The following is a 24,146-nucleotide window of genomic DNA, read 5'->3' as shown; positions in this document are numbered from 1 at the left end:
CCGGTCTGTGAGTGATGTTCCCCGGTCTGTGAGTGATGTTCCCGGTCTGTGAGTGATGTTCCCCGGTCTGTGAGTGATGTCCCCAGTCTGTGAGTGATGTTCCCCGGTCTGTGAGTGATGTTCCCCGGTCTGTGAGTGATGTTCCCGGTCTGTGAATGATGTCCCCAGTCTGTGAGTGATGTTCCCGGTCTGTGAGTGATGTTCCTGGTCTGGAGGGATGTTCCCTGGTCTGTGAGTGATGTTCCCGGTCTGTGAGTGATGTCCCCGGTCTGTGAGTGATGTTCCCAGTCTGTAAGTGATGTCCCCGGTCTGTGAGTGATGTTCCCCGGTCTGTGAGTGATTTTTCCCTGTCTGTGAGTGATGTTCCCTAGTCTGTGAGTGATGTTCCCGGTCTGTGCTTAATGTTCCCCGGTCTGTGAGTGATGTTCCCAGTCTGTGAGTGATGTTCCCCGGTCTGTGAGTGATGTCCCCGGTCTGTGAGTGATGTTCCCCGGTCTGTGAGTGATGTTCCCCGGTCTGTGAGTGATGTTCCCGGTCTGTGAGTGATGTTCCCCCTCTGTGAGTGATGTTCCCCGGTCTGTGAGTGATGTTCCCCGGTCTGTGAGTGATGTCCCCGGTCTGTGAGTGATGTTCCCCGGTCTGTGAGTGATTTTTCCCTGTCTGTGAGTGATGTTCCCCGGTCTGTGAGTGATGTTCGGCGGTCTGTGCTTAATGTTCCCCGGTCTGTGAGTGATGTTCCCGGTCTGTGAGTGATGTTCCCTGGTCTGTGAGTGATGTTCCCGGTCTGTGAGTGATGTCCCCAGTCTGTGAGTGATGTTCCCGGTCTGTGAGTGATGTTCCTGGTCTGGAGGGATGTTGCCCGGTCTGTGAGTGATGTTCCCGGTCTGTGAGTGATGTCCCCGGTCTGTGAGTGATGTTCCCAGTCTGTAAGTGATGTCCCCGGTCTGTGAGTGTTGTTCCCCGGTCTGTGAGTGATGTTCCCCAGTCTGTGAGTGATGTTCCCGGTCTGTGCTTAATGTTCCCCGGTCTGTGAGTGATGTTCCCGGTCTGTGAGTGTTGTTCCCCGGTCTGTGAGTGATGTTCCCCAGTCTGTGAGTGATGTTCCCGGTTTGTGCTTAATGTTCCCCGGTCTGTGAGTGATGTTCCCCGGTGTGTGAGTGATGTTCCCAGTCTGTGAGTGATGTTCCCCGGTCTGTGAGTGATGTTCCCCGGTCTGTGAGTGATGTCCCTGGTCTGTGACTGTGTTCCCCGGTCTGTGAGTGATGTTCCCCGGTCTGTGAGTGATGTCCCTGGTCTGTGAGTGCTGTTCCCGGTCTGTGAGTGATGTTCCAGGTCTGTGAGTGATGTCCCTGGTCTGTGAGTGATGTTCCCGGTCTGTGAGTGATGTTCCCAGTCTGTGAGTGATGTCCCCGGTCTGTGAGTGATGTTCCCGGTCTATGAGTGATGTTCCCGGTCTGTGAGTGATGTCCCTGGTCTGTGAGTGCTGTTCCCGGTCTGTGAGTGATGTTCCAGGTCTGTGAGTGATGTCCCTGGTCTGTGAGTGATGTTCCCGGTCTGTGAGTGGTGTTCCCAGTCTGTGAGTGATGTCCCCGGTCTGTGAGTGATGTTCCCGGTCTGTGAGTGATGTTCCAGGTCTGTGAGTGATGTTCCCCGGTCTGTGAGTGATGTCCCTGGTCTGTGAGTGCTGTTCCCGGTCTGTGAGTGATGTTCCAGGTCTGTGAGTGATGTCCCTGGTCTGTGAGTAATGTTCCCGGTCTGTGAGTGATGTTCCCAGTCTGTGAGTGATGTTCCCGGTCTGTGAGTGATGTTCCCAGTCTGTGAGTGATGTTCCCGGTCTGTGAGTGATGTTCCCGGTCTGTGAGTGATGTTCCAGGTCTGTGAGTGATGTCCCTGGTCTGTGAGTGATGTTCCCGGTCTGTGAGTGATGTTCCCGGTCTGTGAGTGATGTTCCAGGTCTGTGAGTGATGTCCCTGGTCTGTGAGTGATGTTCCCGGTCTGTGAGTGATGTTCCCCAGTCTGTGAGTGATGTCCCCAGTCTGTGAGTGATGTTCCCGGTCTGTGAGTGATGTTCCCGGTCCGTGACTGTGTTCCCGGTCTGTGAGTGATGTTCCCGGTCTGTGAGTGATGTTCCCGGTCTGTGACTGTGTTCCCGGTCTGTGAGTGATGTTCCCCGGTCTGTGAATGATGTTCCCCGGTCTGTGAGTGATGTTCCCGGTCTGTGAGTGATGTTCCCGGTCCGTGACTGTGTTCCCGGTCTGTGAGTGATGTTCCCGGTCTGTGAGTGATGTTCCCGGTCTGTGACTGTGTTCCCGGTCTGTGAGTGATGTTCTCGGTCTGTGAGTGATGTTCCCCCTCTGTGAGTGATGTTCCCCGGTCTGTGAGTGATGTTCCCCGGTCTGTGAGTGATGTTCCCGGTCTGTGAGTGATGTTCCCGATCTGTGAGTGATGTTCCCGGTCTGTGAGTGTTGTTCCTGGTCTGTGAGTGATGTCCCCAGTCTGTGAGTGATGTTCCCGGTCTGTGAGTGATGTTCCCCGGTCTGTGAGTGATGTTCCCCGGTCTGTGAGTGATGTTCCCGGTCTGTGAGTGATGTTCCCGGTCTGTGACTGTGTTCCCGGTCTGTGAGTGATGTTCCCCGGTCTGTGAGTGATGTTCCCCGGTCTGTGAGTGATGTTCCCAGTCTGTGACTGTGTCCCCGGTCTGTGAGTGATGTTCCCGGTCTGTGAGTGATGTTCCCGGTCTGTGACTGTGTTCCCGGTCTGTGAGTGATGTTCCCCGGTCTGTGAGTGATGTTCCCGGTCTGTGAGTGATGTTCCCAGTCTGTGAGTGATGTTCCCTGGTCTGTGAGTGATGTCCCCGGTCTGTGAGTGATGTTCCCGGTCTGTGAGTGATGTTCCCCGGTCTGTGAGTGATGATCCCGGTCTGTGAGTGATGTTCCCGGTCTGTGAGTGATGTTCCAGGTCTGTGACTGTGTCCCCGGTCTGTAAGTGATGTTCCCGGTCTGTGAGTGATGTTCCCGGTCTGTGACTGTGTTCCCGGTCTGTGAGTGATGTTCCCCGGTCTGTGAGTGATGTTCCCCGGTCTGTGAGTGATGTTCCCAGTCTGTGACTGTGTCCCCGGTCTGTGAGTGATGTTCCCGGTCTGTGAGTGATGTTCCCGGTCTGTGAGTGATGTTCCCGGTCTGTGACTGTGTTCCCGGTCTGTGAGTGATGTTCCCCAGTCTGTGAGTGATGTTCCCCGGTCTGTGAGTGATGTTCCCCGGTCTGTGAGTGATGTTCCCCGGTCTGTGAGTGATGTTCCCGGTCTGTGACTGTGTCCCCGGTCTGTGAGTGATGTTCCCTTGTCTGTGAGTGATGTTTCCGGTCTGTGAGTGATGTTCCCCAGTCTGTGAGTGATGTTCCCCGGTCTGTGAGTGATGTTCCCGGTCTGTGAGTGATGTTCCCCGGTCTGTGAGTGATGTTCCCTTGTCTGTGAGTGATGTTCCCGGTCTGTGAGTGATGTTCCCCGGTCTGTGAGTGATGTTCCCCGGTCTGTGAGTGATGTTCCCCCGTCTGTGAGTGATGTTCCCCGGTCTGAGAGTGATGTTCCCGGTCTGTGAGTGATGTTCCCCGGTCTGTGAGTGATGTTCCCGGTCTGTGAGTGATGTTCCCCGGTCTGTGAGTGATGTTCCCCGGTCTGTGAGTGATGTTCCCCGGTCTGTGAGTGATGTTCCCGGTCTGTGAGTGATGTTCCCGGTCTGTGAGTGATGTTTCCAGTCTCTGACATTAGTGAACTAGTTGAGTGTTTACACCAATTGGTAATAGTTTTGATTGTGACCATCAGTGAGAGTCACTTCCATCTGATTGGTTGAAGTGCCGTTTTGCCTGGTGTGATGGTGGGCTTCCAGACACTGCCCCCCTGAACATGATGCTGACCCTCTGCGTCACTGATCCCCCCTCATCTCCTCCAGCAGCTTCACTCAACAAATTGTTGTCTGCAATGTACTGTAACCTGATTTGTGCACAGCCAGCTCCCGCAAACAGTAGGCTGACTATGAGGAGCAAATCATTTCCCAGTCATGTTAATTCAGGAATAAACATCCGGGTTACTGGGGGAGATAGCCCTGTTCTTTGAAGTGGTGCTACGGTATCCAATGACTCTGCTGATGAGATCAGACAGGGCCTCAGGTGGGGGTGGTGTTGCCATGGAGTATTACTGATACAGAGGGTTCTGGGCACAGGATTTAGAGTCTCACCATGGTACCTGGTTCAATTAATGAGTATGGCAATGATAGCCATGAAACCATGATTGGAAAACCCATCTGGTCCTTTAGGGAAGCAAATCTACAAACTTATCTGATCTGGCCTACACGTGACTCCAGACCCACAGCCGTTGGAAATCACCGATTCGGCCACTCAGTTCAAGATCAGTTAGAAGGGACAGCAAATACAGGCCGCACCAATGATGACCAGTTTCTGTGAAAGAATAATGGAAGAGATTATCTTGTGATCATAAAACCCTTTAGAAGTTCAAGCCTCACTCCTGAAGAGATTCCCAGTCTCTGATGACAATGTTTGTCAGGAAACATAAGGCCTCAACATTGAGCAAGTTTCTCACAGGCTGCAGTAGGAACATCAGACCAGGAGGAGGCCATTCAATCCATTGAGCCTGTCCCTCCATTCAATATAATCCCCAGTAGGTGAACATTTCAATGCCATTTACTCACCCCCATTCCCATAAACCTGTACATCCCTGGCAATCAGAAACCCATCCAGGTCTACCATCAATACGCTCCAAGACGGAGCCACCCCCTTTGTGGTAGAGAATTCCAGATGTTCACAACTATCTGAGTAAAAGGACAATTCTCCTCATCTTGGACCTCAGTGGCAATGCCCCCCCCCCTTATTTTTCAATAACACGCCCCAAACATCTTACCTTTCATATTCAGGAGCTTACTTTGCTGATGGAGAGGTGTCATTTTCTGAGAGTGATGGTTTTGTTTGTTTCTATGAAGCTTATCGCAGTTCAGTGAGGAGAACATGATGGATCCCTATAACCTGGCAATCTGTTTTGGACCTACCCTAATGTCAGTGCCTGAAGGCCATGACCAAGTCTCCTGTCAGGCTCACGTCAATGAACTCATCAAATCCATCATCCTGCAGCATGACAACATCTTCCCCGGACCGAAGGAGCTGGATGGGCCTGTGTATGACAAGGGGGCGACAGTGGAGGATTACTGGTGAGTCTTCCCATGTGTGTATGTGTCCATGTGCGTGTATGACCATGTGTGTGTGGCCGTGTGCGTGTGTCTGTGTGTGTCCGTGTGTACGTGACCGTGCGTGTCCGTGTACACATGTCCGTGTGTGTTGTCCGTGTCCCTGGCTCCGGTTCCTCAGACACTGCAGAGCTGAACAATATAAGAATGCAGGGTCTCCCACTGAATGCAGGGTCTCTCACATCTCGGCCGTGGTGACTGGAGCTAGGCTCAGAGCTGGGTGGGGCCAGCTGTGGGACGGGGAATGGGGGGGAGGTAGGTGGAGGTGACCCTGCGGGACCGGATGAACACAAGGCCAGGTTCAAATAAGAAACTTTCCCCTCCTCAGGTCCAACCCACCATCCTCTTACTTCGCAGTTTAGACGTTTAACAGCGCTCGCTCAGAAGACCAGCCAGATTAACACTCCGAGGTTGGGACTAATAATGATGACATTATTAGTCTCTGGGATGTAGGGTTAACTCAATATCATCCCCTTCCAAACTCCAGCCTCACCGTCTATCCCCTTTTCATTGCTCCACACTCCAACTTCCCCTTTTTGACCTCTCTCTCTCTTTTTCCAATTCCTAATCTCATTCCCGAAGGGAGAGGCTGCTCAGTTGCTAGTCCAGCTCCATCTGGGTTTGGGGAGAATTGACATGGAATTATTTGAAGTCAGTGCCATCTCCACCTCCCCAGACTCGCTGGGGCTCGTGACCTGGCGTGACACTCTGTGTCTGCAGGATAGTTCAGGGCCTCAAATCCTCACTCAAAGCCATATTCACCCCGACTGCACCAATGGGGAAGAGACCTCGTTCCCCCCTTGCTCACACTCCTTGACACCCTCACACCTAACCCCGGCCTGGCACACTCACACCGAACCCCGGCCTGGCACACTCACACCTAACCTCTCCCTGTCACACACTCACAACTAACCTCTCCCTGACACCCTCACACCTAATCCCGGCTTGGCACACTCACACTTAACCGCCCCCCCGACACCCCCACACCCAACTCCTCCCTGACACACTCACACCTAACACCTCCCTGACACACACTCACACCTAACTCCTCCCTGACACGCTCACACCTAACCCCTCCCTGACACACTCACACCTAACTCCTCCTTGACACACTCACACCTAACCTCTCCCTGACACCCTCCCACCTAACCCCGGCTTGGCACACTCACACTTAACCACCCCACCCCGACACCCTCACACCTAACTCCTCCCTGACACACTCACACCCAACTCCTCCCTGACACACTCACACCCAACTCCTCCCTGACACGCTCACACCTAACCCCTCTCTGACACACACTAAAACCTAACTCCTTCCCGACACACTCACACCTAACCCCTCCTGCACACACTCACACCTAACTCCTCCCTGACACACTCACACCCAACTCCTCCCTGACACGCTCACACCTAACTCCTCCCTGACAGCTCACTCATAACCCCTCCCTGAAACACACTCACACCTAACCCCTCCTGCACACACTCACACCTAACCACTCCCTGACACACTCACACCTAACCCCTCCTGCACACACTCACACCTAACCCCTTCTGCACGTACTCACACCTAACCCCTCCCTGAAACACTCACACCTAACCCCTCCTGCACACACTCACACCTAACCCCTCCCTGACACACTCACATCTAACCCCTCCTGCACACACTCACACCTAACCCCTCCCTGACACACTCACATCTAACCCCTCCTGCACACACTCACACCTAACCCCTCCCTGACACACTCACACCTAACTCCTCCCTGAAACACACTCACACTGAACCCCTCCTGCACACACTCACACCTGACCCCTCCCTGAAACGCACTCACACCTAACCCCTCCCTGAAACACACTCACACCTAACTCTTCCCTGACACACTCACACCCAACTCCTCCCTGACACGCTCACACCTAACCCCTCCCTGACACACACTCAAACCTAACTCCTCCCTGACACGCTCACACCTAACTCCTCCCTGACACACTCACACCCAACCCCTCCCTGACAGCTCACACCTAACCCCTCCCTGTCACACTCACACCTAACCCCGGCCTGGCACACTCACACCTAACCTCTCCCTGACACACACTTTCACCTAACTCCTCCCTGACACACTCACACCTAACCCCGGCCCGCCACACTCGCACTCAACCCCCGCCCCCGACACCCTCACACCTAACCCCGGCTTGACACACTCACACTTAAACCCCCCCCGACACCCTCACACCTAACTCCTCCCTGACACACTCGCACCTAAACCCTCCCTGACACACTCACACCTAACTCCTCCCTGAAACACACTCACACCTAAACCCTCATGCGCACATTCACACCTAACCCCTCCCTGACACGCTCACACCTAACCCCTCCTGCACTCACTCACACCTAACCCCTCCCAGAAACACACTCACACCTAACCCCTCCCTGAAACACACTCACACCTAACCCCTCCTGACACGCTCACACCTAACCCCTCCTGCACACACTCACACCTAACCCCTCCCTGAAACACAGTCACACCTAATCCCTCCCTGACACGCTCACATCTAACCCCTCCTGCACACACTCACACCTAATCCCTCCCTGACACGCTCACATCTAACCCCTCCTGCACACACTCACACCTAACCCCTTCCTGACACGCTCACACCTAATCCCTCCCTGACACGCTCACATCTAACCCCTCCTGCACACACTCACACCTAACCCCTCCCTGAAACACACTCACACCTCATCCCTCCCTGACACGCTCACATCTAACCCCTCCTGCACACACTCACACCTAACCCCTCCTGCACAGGCTCACACTCACCCCTCCCTGACACGCTCACACCTAATCCCTCCCTGACACACTCACACCTAACACCTCCCTGACACACTCACACCTAACCCCTCCTGCACACACTCACCTGTCCACCCAAACACCAAAAGCCGGTTTGAATTCTCCCTTCATCGCATTTCCACGTGTTTTCTCTGTTTCAGTGAGAGCCCTCATGGAGACCCCGCCTCTGTCGAAGATGTTGGGCAAGATGTTGGAACCGAACCTCATACTAGCGAAGACGGTACGGTCTGCTTTATTCTCCCATCGCTCAAGGAGGGACTGGGCTCCTGGGGGAAGCAGGGACTCTCCAGGGGAACGGCACAGGGAGTGCTTTAATCGGGGTAATGGCCAGTGAACTGTCGTGAACTGTGATAGACATCGGACCCTGAGTTGAAAATCAACTTTGCACAGTGTTGCTCAGTGAAGTATTTCAAAATATCACCCCACAGACAGAGAGGGAGTGAGGCTGTGATGGTGTAACGTTTACTGGGCACTTTGAAGGTTTAAGGACTCCCCATAATATTGCTGCTTTTGTAACCAGTCTGTCACATCCCCATTCCCCAGGCTTCAGCTGCTGAGTTAGAGGGGAGTCTACAAACCTACAAAAATTAGAATCTACCAACTTCTAATAGGCCTGACAGAGTAACACAGGAAGGACAATCCCAGGGAACCAAGGCGCTCAGTCTCAGGATATAGAGTAGGCCGTTCAGGACTGAGATGAGGAGAAATGTCTTCACCCAAAGGGTGGGGAGCCTGGGGAATTCTCTGCCACAGGAAGCTGTTGAGGGAAAACATTGAAATCAAGAAGGAATCAGATACACAGAAAATCTTTTATTAACCAGAACCTTTGGGACCAGGAGTGTGCTGGTTCATCAAATATTCCAGAAATCAACAGGTTCACATTATCAATATAAAAACCCACACTAAGGAATAGAAATGTAATGCAGGGGGTGTACACATTACTGGTATACTTTATTGTCAGCAAAAATCATAATGCAGTGTTGCTTTAAATTAGCACGGTTACTCAGTGGTTAGCACTGCTGCCTCATAGTGCCAGGGACCCAGGTTCGATTACAGCCTTGGGTGACTGTCTGTGTGAAGTTTGCACATTCTCCCTGTGTCCTCCCACAGTCCAAAAGTGTGCAGGTCAGGTGAATTGGCTGTGCTAAATTGCCCGTAGTATGAGGTGCATTAGTCAGAGGGAAATGGGTCTGGGCGGGTTAATGTTCGGAGGGTCGGAGTGGACTTGTTGGGCCGAAGGGCCTGTTTCTGCACTGTAGGGAATCTAATCTAATCTAAAACTTAGCAGCAGAGAGCTACTCACTCACCCTCAACTGACTACACAAACATCACAACTGTTCAGTATTTTTTATAAAAACGATTGCTGGCAAATTGAGAATGCCGGTTCCTAAGGTGCTGGTTCAAACAAAGTTTGCTGTAAAACAAAAACAGAAATTGCTGGAGAAACTCAGTAAGTCTGGCAGCATCTGTGGAGAGAGAAACAGGGCTAACATTTTGGGTTGAGTGAAGCATATTGTATATGTTTCTGAGTCGGATGGTGAATGGCTTGGGGGGGGAATGTTCCCATCTCTCTGCTGCCCTCGATGGTCGGAGCCATGGGTTTGGAAAATGCTATTTCCGGAGTCTGGTGAGTTGCTGCAGTGCATCTTGTAGACAGTACGTACTGCTGCCCCCGAGCATCAGTGGTGGACGGAGTGAACGTTGAAGGTAGAGCTGATGAAGAGGACTGCTTTGTCCTGAAGGTGTTGAACTTTTAGCAACTTGTTGAAGCTCTTGTTTCGAGTCTCTTCAGCAGACCGCAGTGAAGTGTGGAAGGGGAGGGGTGGTGCTGGTGGTGTTGGGGTGTAGAATGCTGGTGCAGAAAAGATTCTGGTAGTTCAAAGAGTTCCTTCCTGCAGCCGGTCATTTGAACACAATACCCTACTCGCTTGTCGACATCTCTGTGCTCAGCTTGCCGCAGGGTTCCAATGAATCAGAGGAACAGTATCTCATCGACACACGAGGCATCTTACAGGCTTCTGGACTCAATATTGAGTTCAGCCCCTTCAGATTGTGAACCCAGTCCCACTCCTTCCCTTTCTTTCAGCTTTACCTGTTACATTCTCAGTCACCATGACGTCTCTCTCCCCCCCCCACCCCAGTGGGATTGTCTGTTTCCAAGCTGGCAGTTAGACACACCACTGTTCTGCCATTCTCACATTCTGATCAGTTATTCTGAACTATCAACATCTTTTCTCCACCAGCACTCTACACCCCACCAACCCTTCCCCAACTAAATGTTGTCCTCTCCACACTTCCCATCAGCTCTGATGAGGAGTCATCTCAACCCAAAACATTTGTTTGCTCTCTCTCCATGGATGCTACCTGACATGCTGTGATCTCCAAAATAGACAGGCAGAGGCTGAACGAACACAGCAGACCAGGCAGCATCAGGAGGTGGAGAAGCCAACATTTCGGGTGGAACCCATCTTCAAGGTCTGCTGTGATTTCCAGCATTTGTTGTTTTCAGTACAGATTCCAGCAGCTGCAGTAGGGCAGCACTGTGGCTCAGTGGTTAGCACTGCTACCTCACAGCACCAGGGACCCGAGTTCAATCCCAGCCTCAGTGACTGACTGTGTGGAGTTTGCACATTCTCCCCGTGTCTGCGTGGGTTTCCTCCGGGTGCTCTGGTTTCCTCCCACAGTCCGAAGATGTGCAGGTTAGGTGAATTGGCCATGCTAAATTGCCCATAGTGGTCAGGGATGTATAGATTAGTTGCCTCGGTCAGGGGTATGTGTAGAGGTGGGTGGGTTACTCCTTGGAGGCTCAGTCTGGTCTTGTTGGGCTGAAGGGCCTGTTTCCACACTATAAAATTTCTAATTCTAAATTTGCTAGTACTTTCTCATTAAGCTCTGCTGACTCGACCAGTTTTGAAGTAACTTGCAATGACTTCAACATGAGACATGTTTTGTAGATCCAAGTTATTTTATGTATCATATAGATCACAATGTATATAAGGTGTTCTAAATTCTATGGAAAATGTGAGCCCTGAATAGTACCTCTGGATCAATGAGGCAGGTGTAGCAGATCCTGTTGTGATGACTCTTGGCTGGGTGGAATATTTACTGGGGGTCCCTGGGTACGTTGGTATTTACAGGAGTTCTTTGGGTGTGTTCATGTTTGCAGTGTTTCATCACACCAGCAACTTTGCACGCTGTCAGTCTAATGAGGTGATGAAGGATATTCATCTCTGTTAGTCATCACAGGCTTTCTCCAGACCTGCCATTCACGTGTTGCGTTCTGAGGCTGTCTATCGGGGAGTGTGAGCTGTTGCTGATTTGCCATCCCCAAAAAAAGATAGACATCGCGACCAGTCACCGCTGTCCTCCACCTTGCCCCCTCCTCTATCTGCAGGGATGACCTGTACGTTTCTGTCTGCAGGACAGCTGTGTTTTACAATGTCCTGCTGCTGTACTCTATTCCTTAAAGAGGGTCTTTCCCATGTGTGGACCCTGCAAGCCGGGAGAGGAGGGATTGTTGACTGGGATTACTCACTTCCTGACCAGAGTAAGTCCTGCAACATAAACAGGGTAACAGAACTGCTGTGAATGTCTGTGAGTTTGGTAATATTTACTTCACTCTCTTCCTCTTTCTGCTTAGCACCAGTTTCATTGCAACTGAGGGAACAGACTGCATGCCATTCATAAACTTAAATAAACTGCAGGTTCTGGCAATGATGCAAGGAGTTAGTCAGACTCACGGCCTCCATTTATTTATTTAGCTGCTATACCTGATGCAGTTCAATGATCTCCTTATTCTATACATGAACCCAGTGTATGACTAATCCACATCCATCAAGCAGTTCACTGTCCACTGGGCCAACCCTGAGATGCCACATTCCCCATGTGGAGCTGTGCTCTCAGAGCCTCCAAAGGCATTTCCCGTTCAAGAGCCCTTTTGGCCCATCGTGTCTTTGCTGATAGCCCGAAACAAATCCCACCGCTCTCCACATTCCCTGTGGCAGAAATTCCTGAGCAAGGCGATCAGGAGCGAGACATTGTGTGGTCAGTGGAAGGCAGTGAGGTGGACACCAGGCTCGATAGTCAGAAATTCCTGGGATCTGCTCCCACTTTTCCTGAAGGCCGAGATCCTCTGTGGACCCACGTGTCTGGGTTGGATTTCATGTGGAAGGGAGCGGAACCAAAACGGCCAGGTCACCCTCTCGCCTCAGCGACCCCTAAAAACCTCCGAGGTGCCGGAGTCCATTGAAAACAGAGAGAACGGACTTTTTTTTGTTGATGCCAGGATCTGTAGGATATAGAACAATGGAGTGAGGAATAGAATAACCATGATTAGATTGAGATAGCAGAGAAGGTTTTTTGGGCCGAATGGCTTTCTGTTCCTTATGTTACTGTTGACCCCGAATCATTGTTTCAAATATTTTTTTGTGGGGGGAGGGGAGGGATGATTCATGTTTAGGTGAGGGAAGGTTAAAATAACCATGTGTACCCTCTCCCTAGTTAAGCACTTGCATGAGAAACACATGAAATTGAGCAGAGGCCACTTAGAAAAAGAAAAGGGGAAAACTTCAGAGGTGTTCTGTCAGCAGGAAGAGTTTATTGCTGTATTAGAGTGAGGAGTGTGTGCAAGTCAGCTGCCATCAGATTAAACCTTTCAGTGAAACTGAGCCAAGAATCTGAGGGCAATGGGTTCAGGCTGCTTCACTCACAGGGAAAGACTTGTACATCCACTTCAATGTTTACCTGGGTTCCCTGCAGTGAGACATTACTGCTGGTGCAATGCCTCTTCGGGATGCCAGGTTTGGGAATCTTAACAGAGGTTACAGTGACGCTGGAGGACTGGAAACACAGAGGAAGGCAGAGCTGGGATTGGACGATGCAGCCTCAGAACCTGTGGCTGTGAAACGTTCCAATGCCCTGAGCAAGGTCAGCTCTTTGTCTCCAATGTATCCGTGCTGCAGGCATAGTTCCCATGAGGAATACACCTCCAGGCAATGAGACTGTGTGGTCATAATTTGCAGTGAGCTGGGAGCACAGGTTCCTTCCACATCCACCTGCGATGTCACTTAACTCAGCCCACTGCCCCAGACTCGAGATTCTTGTACAGAGCTCCTGGCTCCATGTATGAAAGGGAAAAAGGCCATTTCTCAGAGGAACTTTCTTTAATTGAGATGCCTCAACCTAACGAGCCACAACACCAGGGACAGGTCAGCCCAGAGTCAGAGAGAAGGTGATGATTGTAAAGAAGCAATGACCTTAAGACAAAGGAGCAAAGGTAGGCCATTCAACCCATCAACTCTGCTTTGACATTTAGTGAACTCATGATTGATCCTCAACTCCACCTCTTTGCCTTGTCTCCTTAACCCTTGGTTGCTTTCCTGATTAAAACTTTGTTTCTCTCAGCCTTAATGACCCAGCATCTGCAGTAAAGAATTCCACAGATTCACAGAGAAGAAATTCTTCCTCATCTCTGTCTTCGATGGACGACCCATTATTCTGAGATGATGCCCACTGGTCCTAGACTCTTCCACAGTGGGGAGCAATCTCTCAGCATCTCCCCTGTCAGGTCCTCAAGAATCTTGCTGAGGGAAGGCTTCTGTTATGAGTTGTGGAGGAGGGAATTGGAACTTTTGGCAGTATGGGTGAATATGTTTTTCACTGGATTTCCACCTGACTGTTTCCAGCCCTATCTCAGTCTGTCTGTTGCTGAAACCCTCGTCCAATCTGAACAAGGCCGTGGGTGAACAGATATCACCTGGACACACTAGGAGCAGGAATAGGGCACTTAGAGTCAGAGAAATGTACAGCACAGAAACAGACCCGTCCATGCTGAGCAGATATCCCAAACTAATCTAGTCCCATTTGCCAGCACTTGGCCCATATCCCTCCAAACCCTTCCTGTTCATATCCCCATCCAGATGCCTTTTAAATGTTGTAATTGTACCAGCCTCCCCCACTTCCTCTGGCAGCTCATTCCATACATGTACCACCCTCTGTATGAAAAAGTTGCCCCTTAGGTCTCTTTTATATCTTTTCCTTCTCACCATAAACCTGTGCCCTCTAGTTTTGGACTTGCCCATCCTGGGGAAAAGACCTTGTCTATTCACTGGATCCATGCCCCTCATGATTTTATAAACCTCGATAAGATCACTTCTCCCTCAGCTTCCTCTCTTGAGCTGCCCCATTGTTTAGTCAGAACATGGTTACTCTGTTTGTGGCATCAACCCCATGTTCCCACCTGCCCCCAATACCCTTTGACCCCTTCATAGTCAAGACTCTGACTCGGCCTTAATGATATTCCCTACAAAGGTCTGAGACACATGAGTAGGGTGAATAGCCAAAGTCTTTTTCCCAGGGTGTGGGAACTGAGGACATAGGTTTAAAGTGAAAGGGAAAATATTTAAAAGGGAACTGAGGGGCGACTTTTTCACACACAGGGTGGTACGTGTATGGAATGAGCTGCCAGAGGATGTGGTGGAGGCTAGTACAATTGCAACATTTAAGAGGCATCTGGATGGGTATATGAATAGGAAGGGTTTGGAGGGATATGGGGTGGGTGCTGGCAGGTGGGACTGGATCAGATTGGGATTTCTGGTCGGCATGGACGAGTTGGACTGAAGGGTCTATTTCCATGTTGTATGACTCTGTAACTCTGTGACCTGCCTCTACACTTCTCTGGGGAAGAGAATTCCACAGACTCTCAACTCCCATCATCTGCTGATGACTGTCTCTTCATCTGCTTAAGCTCAAAGCTCTTGAATTCTTTCTCAGGACCTACTTTATGCGCTCCTCCTTTAAGTCATGGAGTCAGAGAGACAGAAACAGACCCCTCAGTCCAACTTGTCCATACTGAGCAGATATCCTAAATTAATCTTAGTCCCATCTGCCAGCACTTGGCCCATATCCCTCCAAACCCTTCCTGTTCATATACCCATCCAGTTCCCTTTTAAATGCTGTAATTGTACCACCCTCTACCACTTCCTCTGGCAGCTCATTCCTTACACGTACCACGGTCACTGCTTAAAACCCAGCAGTTTTGCCTTTGCTTCAGGTCACCTGTTGTAATACCCCTGTTTATAACTTGGTGCCAAACTGTGGCTGATTTACGTCCATTTTGGGCTTTTTAAACATCACAAAATGTGCTGTATCGATGCAGGTTGTTATATTGGAAGGATTGCTATACGGCTCAACCTGCCCCAACCCCCAGAGCCTCCTGCACAACTTGGCCGAGTGGCTGAGTCACAGGAGGAGCTGAGAATATTCAGTATCACACTGATCCACGGGGGTCTGCAGTGCAGCTGTCCTGTCACAGTTACTGAGGGGGGGGAGGTGGTGGGGTGGAGGGATTTGATCTTTCAAAGCTGTTTCCCTTTTGTTTTACTAAAGCCGTGGTGGGTTCAGAATTATACATTTCTCCTCGGTGAAATCTGCAGGGAATAGTTGGAATTCCAGTCTCCATCCTTCCTGCTCTTGGCACTGTGTACCTCAGCTCGGTTGGAGGAGTGTGTGGATAAATCACATGTGTAAGTAAGGCATGTGTGTGAATCACGCTGAAACTGTGTGTGCTTCAGAGAGTCTCTGATGCTTCGGGTGACTCTGATTGCACTGTCACGCTACACTGAGGCGTTGTCATGCTCTGACGTGCAGTTCAACAGCACGAACAAGGCTAGTTTTCATCTTGTTGACCTGCCCTGAAGGAAAGGGTCACCTTCCTACAACATGGCTTGTGTTCTTTAGTTTCTCTGCTGGAGAATGAGTTAGTGTGATCAGCCTTGTTCCATTCCCTATTGTCTAGCTCCGTCACTTGGCAGTAGGGGTATGTGTATGTGAAAGTGTGCAGGTGGCGACACTATGATCATTAACTCAGCAACAAGAGCAGACATGACCCCTTCCTGGTGTAAAAGGTAACGCTTTCACTGATTTTAACACAATCTGACCAAGGCTTAGCTGCTGTCGCTTCAATGGAATGGGAAGAGGGACCGTGTTTAAAAACATCTAATCCTCCCAGTTTCCCACCAGAGACCACAGGTTTAAATTACTCCCTAAAAACATCCACATCCAAAACTAAATAAAAAGTTATCATTAAAACTCTCATTTATGTCCATCTCTTGGCTGCTTACCATCATTGGCCTTCTATTTCCCCGCACAGTATATGAACATTGGAACTAGGAGCAGGACAGAATGAGATAAAAACAATGACTGCAGATGCTGGAAAGTAAATACTGGATTAGTGGTGCTGGAAGAGCACAGCGGTTCAGGCAGCATCCAACGAGCAGCTCGTTGGATGCTGCCTGAACTGCTGTGCTCTTCCAGCACCACTAATGCAGGACAGAATGAGTCGAAGAGTGTGGTGCTGTAAAAGCACAGCCGTTCAGGCCGAATCTGAGGTGCAGGAGAGTCAACGTTTCCAACAAAAGCTCAAAACGTCGACTCTCCTGCTCCTCGGATGCTGCCCGACCCGCTGTGCTTTTCCAGCACCACACTCTTCGACTCTGATCTGCAGCATCTGCAGTCCTCACTTCCTCCCAGCAGGATAGAATGAGGCCATTCAGCCCCTCGAGCCTGCCCTGCCATTTGATATGATCATGGTTGATCTCATCTCAGCCTCAGGTCCACCTTCCTGCTCACTCTCCCATAACCCTTCACCCCATGGGATGTGAGAGCTGCAGAGGTTCAGCCCTGTGTGACACTGATGTTCAGGAAGTCTGGGGGGGTTGGGGGTAACTAATTCAGACAGAGGTGGAGCAGGGAGGACGTTCCTGTGTTCAGTTATTGAGTTCACTGGGTCCCATTCAGGGGGGTGAAGTGAAGGGTGTGGGTGGAGATTGAGCGCAATCCTTGTGCTGGGGAAAGGAAAAACCATCCAGTGCTTCCACCCCCTTCACAAGATCATACAAGACAGGAGGGGAGAAGGCCATTCAGCCCTTTGAGTCCATTCTACCATTCAGTGAGACGATTGGTTTCAAAGCCAGTTTCCTGCGTTCTCTCTGTTCCTCTGGGTTTTTGGCAAGAATTGATCAGTCTCTGTTTGAACATTTTCAATGACTGAGCCTCCATAGGGTAGAGATTTCCCAACAGACATCAGCCCTTTGAGAGAAGGGATTCCTCCTCATCTTGGTCCTAAATAGCTTCTCCTTTCTCCGGAGACACTGTCCGTGGTCGGTGACCCTTGACCCACAGCGCATGCAGTCCCTGTGGTCCAGAGGACTCTGCTCAGATGAAGGCAGTGGGAGGAAATCTTGGGTGATTTTGCTTTTTGTTTTGGATGTGTACAAAATGCCCATGGTCTCAATCAGCGGTTAGCACTGCTGCCTCACAGCGCCAGGGACCCAGGTTCGATTCCCGCCTCGGGTGACTGTCTGTGTGGAGTTTGCACATTCTCCCTGTGTCTGTGCGGGTTTCCTCCGGGTGCTCTGGTTTCCTCCCCCAGTCCAAAGATGTGCAGGTCAGGTGAATTGGCCATGGAAAATCGCCCAGAGTGTTAGATGCATTGGTCAGAGGTACATATAGAGTAGGGGAATGTGTCTGGGTGGGTTGCTCATCAGAGGGTCGGTGTGGACTTTGTTGGGGCCAAAGGGCCAGATTCCATACTGTAGAGATTCTAGTCTAAGGACAAATAAATAAAAATCACTCTTCGCATGTCCCAAGCCAGTGAAGCACTTTGTGACCATGGTTATACTGTAGAAGATGCAGCAGCCAGCAATTGCACAGCAAGATCCCAGAAGTGGAGGTCACTGGGAAGAGGAAGTAAATCACCAGATTAGCTAATCCTCCCTGCTATTGGCTGACTAATCGTTATCAACACAGGACTCACACACAAAGGTAGCTATGAAACCAGACACTGGGGGAACAGCTGTCCTTCTTCGATGGAGGAGAGAGATTGGCAGGAAGACTTGAGCTTTCAGGGACGGGCTTCCTCAGGACTCTGTCAGCACTGTGCTACACACATGGCTTTTACACATATGTAGCTTTCCCTGAACTATGTCATGGCTGCATTGACATCAACTCTGGGGAAAGTCTGGTGAATGACATGCCTGCAGCTAAAAACCAGAGAGAGGTGTGTTCAGCCTCACCCGATGTGCTGTAATGTGCAGCACTGCGCCAGAATGATTACTGAGGCAGGAATGTAGAGAGTTGGACTCCTCAACTTGGCAAAACAAACTGTGACAGAAGCTGACAGTCCACACGGTAACACAGAGTCACTCACATTCCCTTGTGGCTTCAGCATTTAGCCTCCCTTACACCTCCACATGCTGTTCATCTGGACCAGGGCACCAACAAAACTTGTTTCAAACCTTTCACATCTTGCCTGTCTTTGCCACAGCAAGTGGTTGAAGCCAAAATGTAAAATGTTTTCAAAAAGAGTTTAATATAATGTGGAGGTGCCAGGATTGGATTGGGGTGGACAAAGTCAGAAGTCACATGACACCAGATTATTGTCCAACAGGTTTATTTGAAACCACAAGTCACTGCACTGGATGAAGGAGCCACTCTCTGAAAGCTTGTGATTTCAAATAAACCTGTTGGTCTATAATCTGCTGCCTTGTGACTTCTGAGTTAGATTTAACTCTTGGGGCTAAAGGAAGCAAAGGGTGTGGGGAGGAAGTGGGATCGGGGACTGAGATGATCAGCCTTGATTAAATTAAATGACAAAGCACGCTCAAAGGGCCGAATGGCCTGCTCCTGCTCCTGTTTTTGATGTTTGCTCAATGCCCCTTGTGAAAGTGGGAGAATCACTGCGTTAATCGACTGCAGTCTGTGTGAGATGGGTACACACAGTGCTGACAGGGTGTGAGCTCTCGAATTCCCACCCAGTAACACTGAAGGAATGACCGAAGTCAGTCAGGAATGGAATTTAAAATCAACAGCGTTTCCCAGAGTGGATTGAAGCAGCACTCCCTTTACCTTCCACTTGAAATTCACGGCCAGCTCCCTATCGGGATTCGAACTCTCCCTCCGCACAATGAAGATCATTGTGATCATTTACTGCAAAAAATCCTTGAGATCAGTGTCACCCAAAGTGGGGCAGGGTGTCAGCTCCCTGAGGGGGGGGAAGGGTCACAAGCTGAAATTTTGCTGTCACCATCTCTGAGGCCCCATCCCCCTACTCTCATAGGCTTCTCCAGCACCCTCCCCAAATCTCACCGAACCCCGGTGACCCCGAAATGGGGTCAAAATGGGGCAAACAGGTGTAGGCTATACACACTGAAAGCCAGGATGGTCAGTGGAAGGAAGGAGTTGGGTATAGGGTCCAGTGATAGGACGACCTTTCAATAGTGTCTCACACAGGCCCCCATCCCCTGTCACTGGCTCATTCATTGGCTGCAAAATGTAAACACAGCCTGGGAGGTGTCTGGCTCACTTATGGGTTAGAGATAGATAAGTTTTTGATTGTCAAGGCAATCAAAGATTACAAGGAAAAAGTGGGAGAATGGGGTTGAAAAACATATCAGCCATGATTGAATGGTGGACTCAAAGGGCTGAATGGCCTAATGTTCTGCTCCAAAGTCTTATGGGTCCACCACTGCTGGGGTTAGCCTCAGTAAGGCTCAGGCTGTGAGCGTCGAGAGGCATATTGGGCAGAACTGCCCCTCAGTGCCATTCAGTCCTGCCCAGTCTATACAATGCCCATGTGTGGGCATTGGCTTGACCTCAAATGAGGTCTCTGCCAAGTTTGAGACTGTGTTAATGTTCAGTGGCAGCTCCTGCTAAAGGAATCGATATGAGGGAACTGAGACCAGAGGGACTGGACCCAGCAGGAAGTGAAATGGCTGGGACATTTATTTACTTTATTAACCAGGACATATTACAAACAGTTTACAATAATCAGCAATTTACAGGGGATAGGGGCAGCAACACCAGACCCCAAACCCCACCAGTTCACAGGGAAAAGAGGACAAACCTCAAACCCCAGTGTCATTATATCAAAACAGAAACAGTAAACACAGTCACATGTAGACAGTCCAATAACCCGAGCAATAGAACAGTGCACTTATTAGCAGGGACTTTTATTGCGAGAAGTGTCCTGAGTGGAAATAAACCCTTCCTTTCTCCTCCCTTTGCAGAAGGTGAGCCGATTGAAGCCATTGCTAAGTTTGATTACACGGGACGCACAGCTCGGGAACTCTCCTTCAAGAAAGGCGCCAGCCTCCTGCTCTATCACCGAGCTTCGGAGGATTGGTGGGAAGGTCGGCATAACGGAATAGATGGACTTGTCCCACATCAGTACATCGTGGTCCAGGACACGTACGTTTTCATTTAAACCATGATAGATGTGAGATAGATAGAGTTCCAAATCTCATTATAGACAATGACACTGGAAGAGACCACTTTCCCAATCCAAGCAATTGGAAGCCTGGCTCTCTCCCCATGGCCTTGCATCATTCTCTGATACAAATATTACTTCCCTTTTCCCAGACAAGGTGCTATAGTCTCTATCCACTGCCTATGATTGAAACAAGGGCTTTTGCCCGAAACGTCGATTTCGCTGCTCTTTGGATGCTGCCTGAACTGCTGTGCTCTTCCAGCACTACTAATCCAGTATATGATTGAAACAACCCTCTTAAACAGAAAATCTAACTCTCTAATCTCTGTGCATTACCTGCACAACCACAACTTTCCCTAATCTCGGTACCAAATCTCTTTGTGACTGGAAATCATTTTGTTACATCTTCTGTGAAACCTCTCTGCTTCAGGGAGGTTAGCAGAATGGGCAGACAGGTGGCAAACGAACCTGTCTTCACTGGACACCGAGCGATTGTCTGAGGTTCCTCCTTCCACAGTAACTTCCTGCACCGTGTTTTAGTGACCTTTCAACAATGGGCTCTCCAAAGCTACAGCTAATGCTTGGTGTGGTGTGAAAATTAATCACCTCGCCTGACTCTGTGCTCCTGTTAACCAAACCCAGATGTACTGACTTTTAAATAGAGTTATAGACTCATACAGCATGGAAATAGACCCTTTGGTCCAACCTGCCCACAGGCTGACCATGTTCTGAAACTAAACTAGTCCCTTCTGCCTGCAATTGGCCCATATCCCTCCAAACCTTTCCTATTCATGAACTTATCCAAATACCTTTTAAATGTTGTAACTGTATCTGCATCTACCAGTTCGTCTGGCAGTTCATTTGATACGCAGACCACTCTCTGTGTAAAATATGTGCCCCTCTAGTTTTGAACAGCCCCACCTGAGTGAAAAGACCCTTTGCTCTTCACCTTATCCCTGCCCCTCATGATTTTATAAACCTCTATAAGGTCATCCCTCAATTTCCGATGCTCCAGTGAAAAAAGTCCCAACCTATCCAGCCTATTTTTATAACTCAGATCCTCTATTCCTGGCAACATCCTGGTAAATCCTTTCTGAACCCTCTCCAATTTAATAATATCCTCCCTGTAACAGGGTGCCTAGAACTGGACACAGTATTCCAGAAGAGGCCTCACCAACATCCCGTACAACCACAACGTGAAACTGTACAGCACAGGAACAGGCCCTTTGGCCCACGATATTGTGCCGAACATGATGCAAGTTAAACTAATCCCTTCTGCCTGCCCTCAGTCCGTATTGTTCCATTCCTTACATATCCATGTGCTTATCTAAAAGTCCCTTAAACACTCCGATCGAATCTACTTCCACCACCACCACCCCTAACAGTGTGTTCCACATTCCAACCACTCTGTGCAAAACACTTGCCCCTCACATCTCCTTTGACCTTTCCCCCTCTCACCTTAAATGGATGCTGCCTAGTATTAGACATTTCAACTCTCGGGAAAAAAATTCTGACCGTCAATCCTATCAATGCATTTCATAATGTGATAGACATGACATCCCAATTCCTATACTCAAAGGTCTGAGCTAAATGCCTTTGTAACTACCCTCTCTACTTGTGACCAACTTTCACAGAATTATGTGCCTGAATCCCTAAGTGTCTCCTTCTACAACACTACCCAGGGCCTTACCATTAATTGTATAAGTCCTGTCCTTTTTAGTTTTACCAAAATGCAATACCTCACATTTATCCAAATTAAATTCCATCTGCCACTCCTCAGCCCATTGACCCATTTGATCAAGACCGCTTTGTAATCTTCGATAACCTTCTTCACTGTCCACTTTACTCCAAATCTTGGTGTTAATCACAAACTTACCATCCATATCTCCTATATTCTCATTCAAATTGTTTATGTAAATGACCAACAGAAGTCAGCACTGATCCCTGTGGAACACCACTGGTTACAGGCCTCCATTCTGAAAACAACCTTCCCCCTCCCTCTCTGTCTCCTACAAATAATCTTCCTCCGCTCCCACTTGCGCATCGTTGTCTAATCGAACCCTGTGTTCATTTCCAAAGCCTGCGGGCTCTCTCTGTTGCTTGCACATTTCCACTCCTACTCATGCCTCTTACAATGTTTTGCCACATTTATTTATTCACATTTAGATCATTTGCCTCCTGTCTGCTGTTTTCGCTCATCCAACCTGCTGTTTGTCACTTTTTATAATGTCTTCCAAGTTGAATAGGTTGTTAACACTGAGGACAGAATTGGATTTACCGGTATGGGGGGTGGGGGGGTGGGGAAGGGTGGGGGTGGTGGAGGGGGGAGCGGGGTTGTGTCCAGATTGATCCAGTTCCTGTCCCTTCGACAATAAGCTGTTTGCTTCCTGTTTGTTGACCAGCTTTCTCTCTCTGTTACTATATTTACTCACGAGCCACAGGCTGAATATTTGTAATGAGTTTCTTGTGAGACATCTTATTAAACACCTTCTGAGAAAGCAGATGCCAAGTCTTCACAATATTTCTGCAGTTTGTCACTCAATCCTCTGTTCAGTTCTTTTCTGGCTTGCCTTACTTTTATCTGATCCATGTGGGAGGCAACTCCAGCACCTTCCTACCTCCAACACGATTTATTTTATTCACTTGTGAGACTCAGGTGTCTCTGACTACACTAGCATTTATTGCCCATCCCTAGTTGCCCCTTGAAAAGGTGGGGGTGAGCTGCCATCTTGAACTGCTGCAGTCCATGTGCTGGAGGTTGACCCACAATGCAATTAGGGAGGGAATTCCAGAATTTTCACTCAGTGACACTGAAGGAACAGCAATATACTTCTAAGTCAGAATGGTGAGTGGGTTGGAAGGGAATTTGCAGGCGGAGATGGGAAGATCCAGTTGAGGTCCTTAAATGGACAGTTGTTGCCAGGGTATGACCCTGTATCTAAGGCACCGAGAGGTACTTGGCATCGAGAGCTGAGGTGGATCCTGCACCCTCACTCACCCTTGCAGCCAATTCCGCTACACAACCCCTTCCCCACAGCCTCCAACTCATGAGATCCCTCTTGTCATCAGCCACCTTCAGCCTCATCCATCCTGCGTGAGTCTGGGCCTCCCAGGGGCTGTAATTCCCACAGCAGCCACCGCCTCCTTGATGGCACCACTGTGCAAAAGAGATGCTGGCCTCTGATTCGCCAGCAACTCTGGAGATGGATTTGTGGATTGGGGGAAGGGGGGGTCATGTGTCTCAGTTTGAAGGGAGTTCCCAGGGGGAGTTTCATTGAGTCTTAAGGCATTAAGGGGGTAAGGCATTGAACTACCCAAACTCTAACCCCTGGGGTCTTTGGAAAATTATTCTAGTTGTTTTGATACTTTATGTTCAGAGTACTTTTAACTTGATGTGTTTTATGTTTATGTGTAGTGACAGAATCTTTATCTCTCTCTTTCCATCCCCCCCCCCACCACCAAATCCCTCAACCCCCTCCCTCGCTCTCTCACTCAGTGATGATACATTCTCCGACCGGTTGAGCCCAAAGGATGACATTGAGCCGAGCAGTGCTCCTCCCCCAGTGGAACAGCCCCTGTGTAAAGGCAGCGTCAGTTCACCAACGGGACATGTTGCTGATATCTACTTGGCAAACTTGAACAGGTCAGAAATGAATGTGTTTGAAAATGGGAACATACGGTGTGAAAATGGAGAGAGAGGGTTTGCCGTTTGGGGGCCCTCTCTGCCCCAGCTTGTCCACGACAGGGAGCAACTCCAAAGGGCTCTGTAACTATTCTCAGCCATAC

At 49.7% G+C, this 24,146-nt stretch overlaps 1 protein-coding gene across 2 annotated transcripts in view; it reads left to right on the top strand.

The window, feature by feature from the left end:
• The window catches only part of srgap2 (SLIT-ROBO Rho GTPase activating protein 2), a 276,414-nt gene that overhangs the window by 240,258 nt on the left and 12,010 nt on the right, over window positions 1–24,146 (top strand). For both annotated transcript variants that reach the window (XM_072563932.1, XM_072563933.1), the window contains exons 18-21: window positions 4,992–5,216; window positions 8,236–8,315; window positions 20,161–20,341; window positions 23,857–24,003. In XM_072563932.1, coding sequence (XP_072420033.1) covers window positions 4,992–5,216; window positions 8,236–8,315; window positions 20,161–20,341; window positions 23,857–24,003 — 633 coding nt within the window. The remainder of the gene's footprint in view (window positions 1–4,991; window positions 5,217–8,235; window positions 8,316–20,160; window positions 20,342–23,856; window positions 24,004–24,146) is intronic.

This window comes from Chiloscyllium punctatum, chromosome 45 (assembly GCF_047496795.1).
Source record: "Chiloscyllium punctatum isolate Juve2018m chromosome 45, sChiPun1.3, whole genome shotgun sequence".
NCBI lineage: Eukaryota > Metazoa > Chordata > Chondrichthyes > Orectolobiformes > Hemiscylliidae > Chiloscyllium > Chiloscyllium punctatum.
The sequence above is the reverse complement of the archived record's forward strand: the minus strand, read 5'-3'. Positions and strand labels throughout refer to the sequence as shown.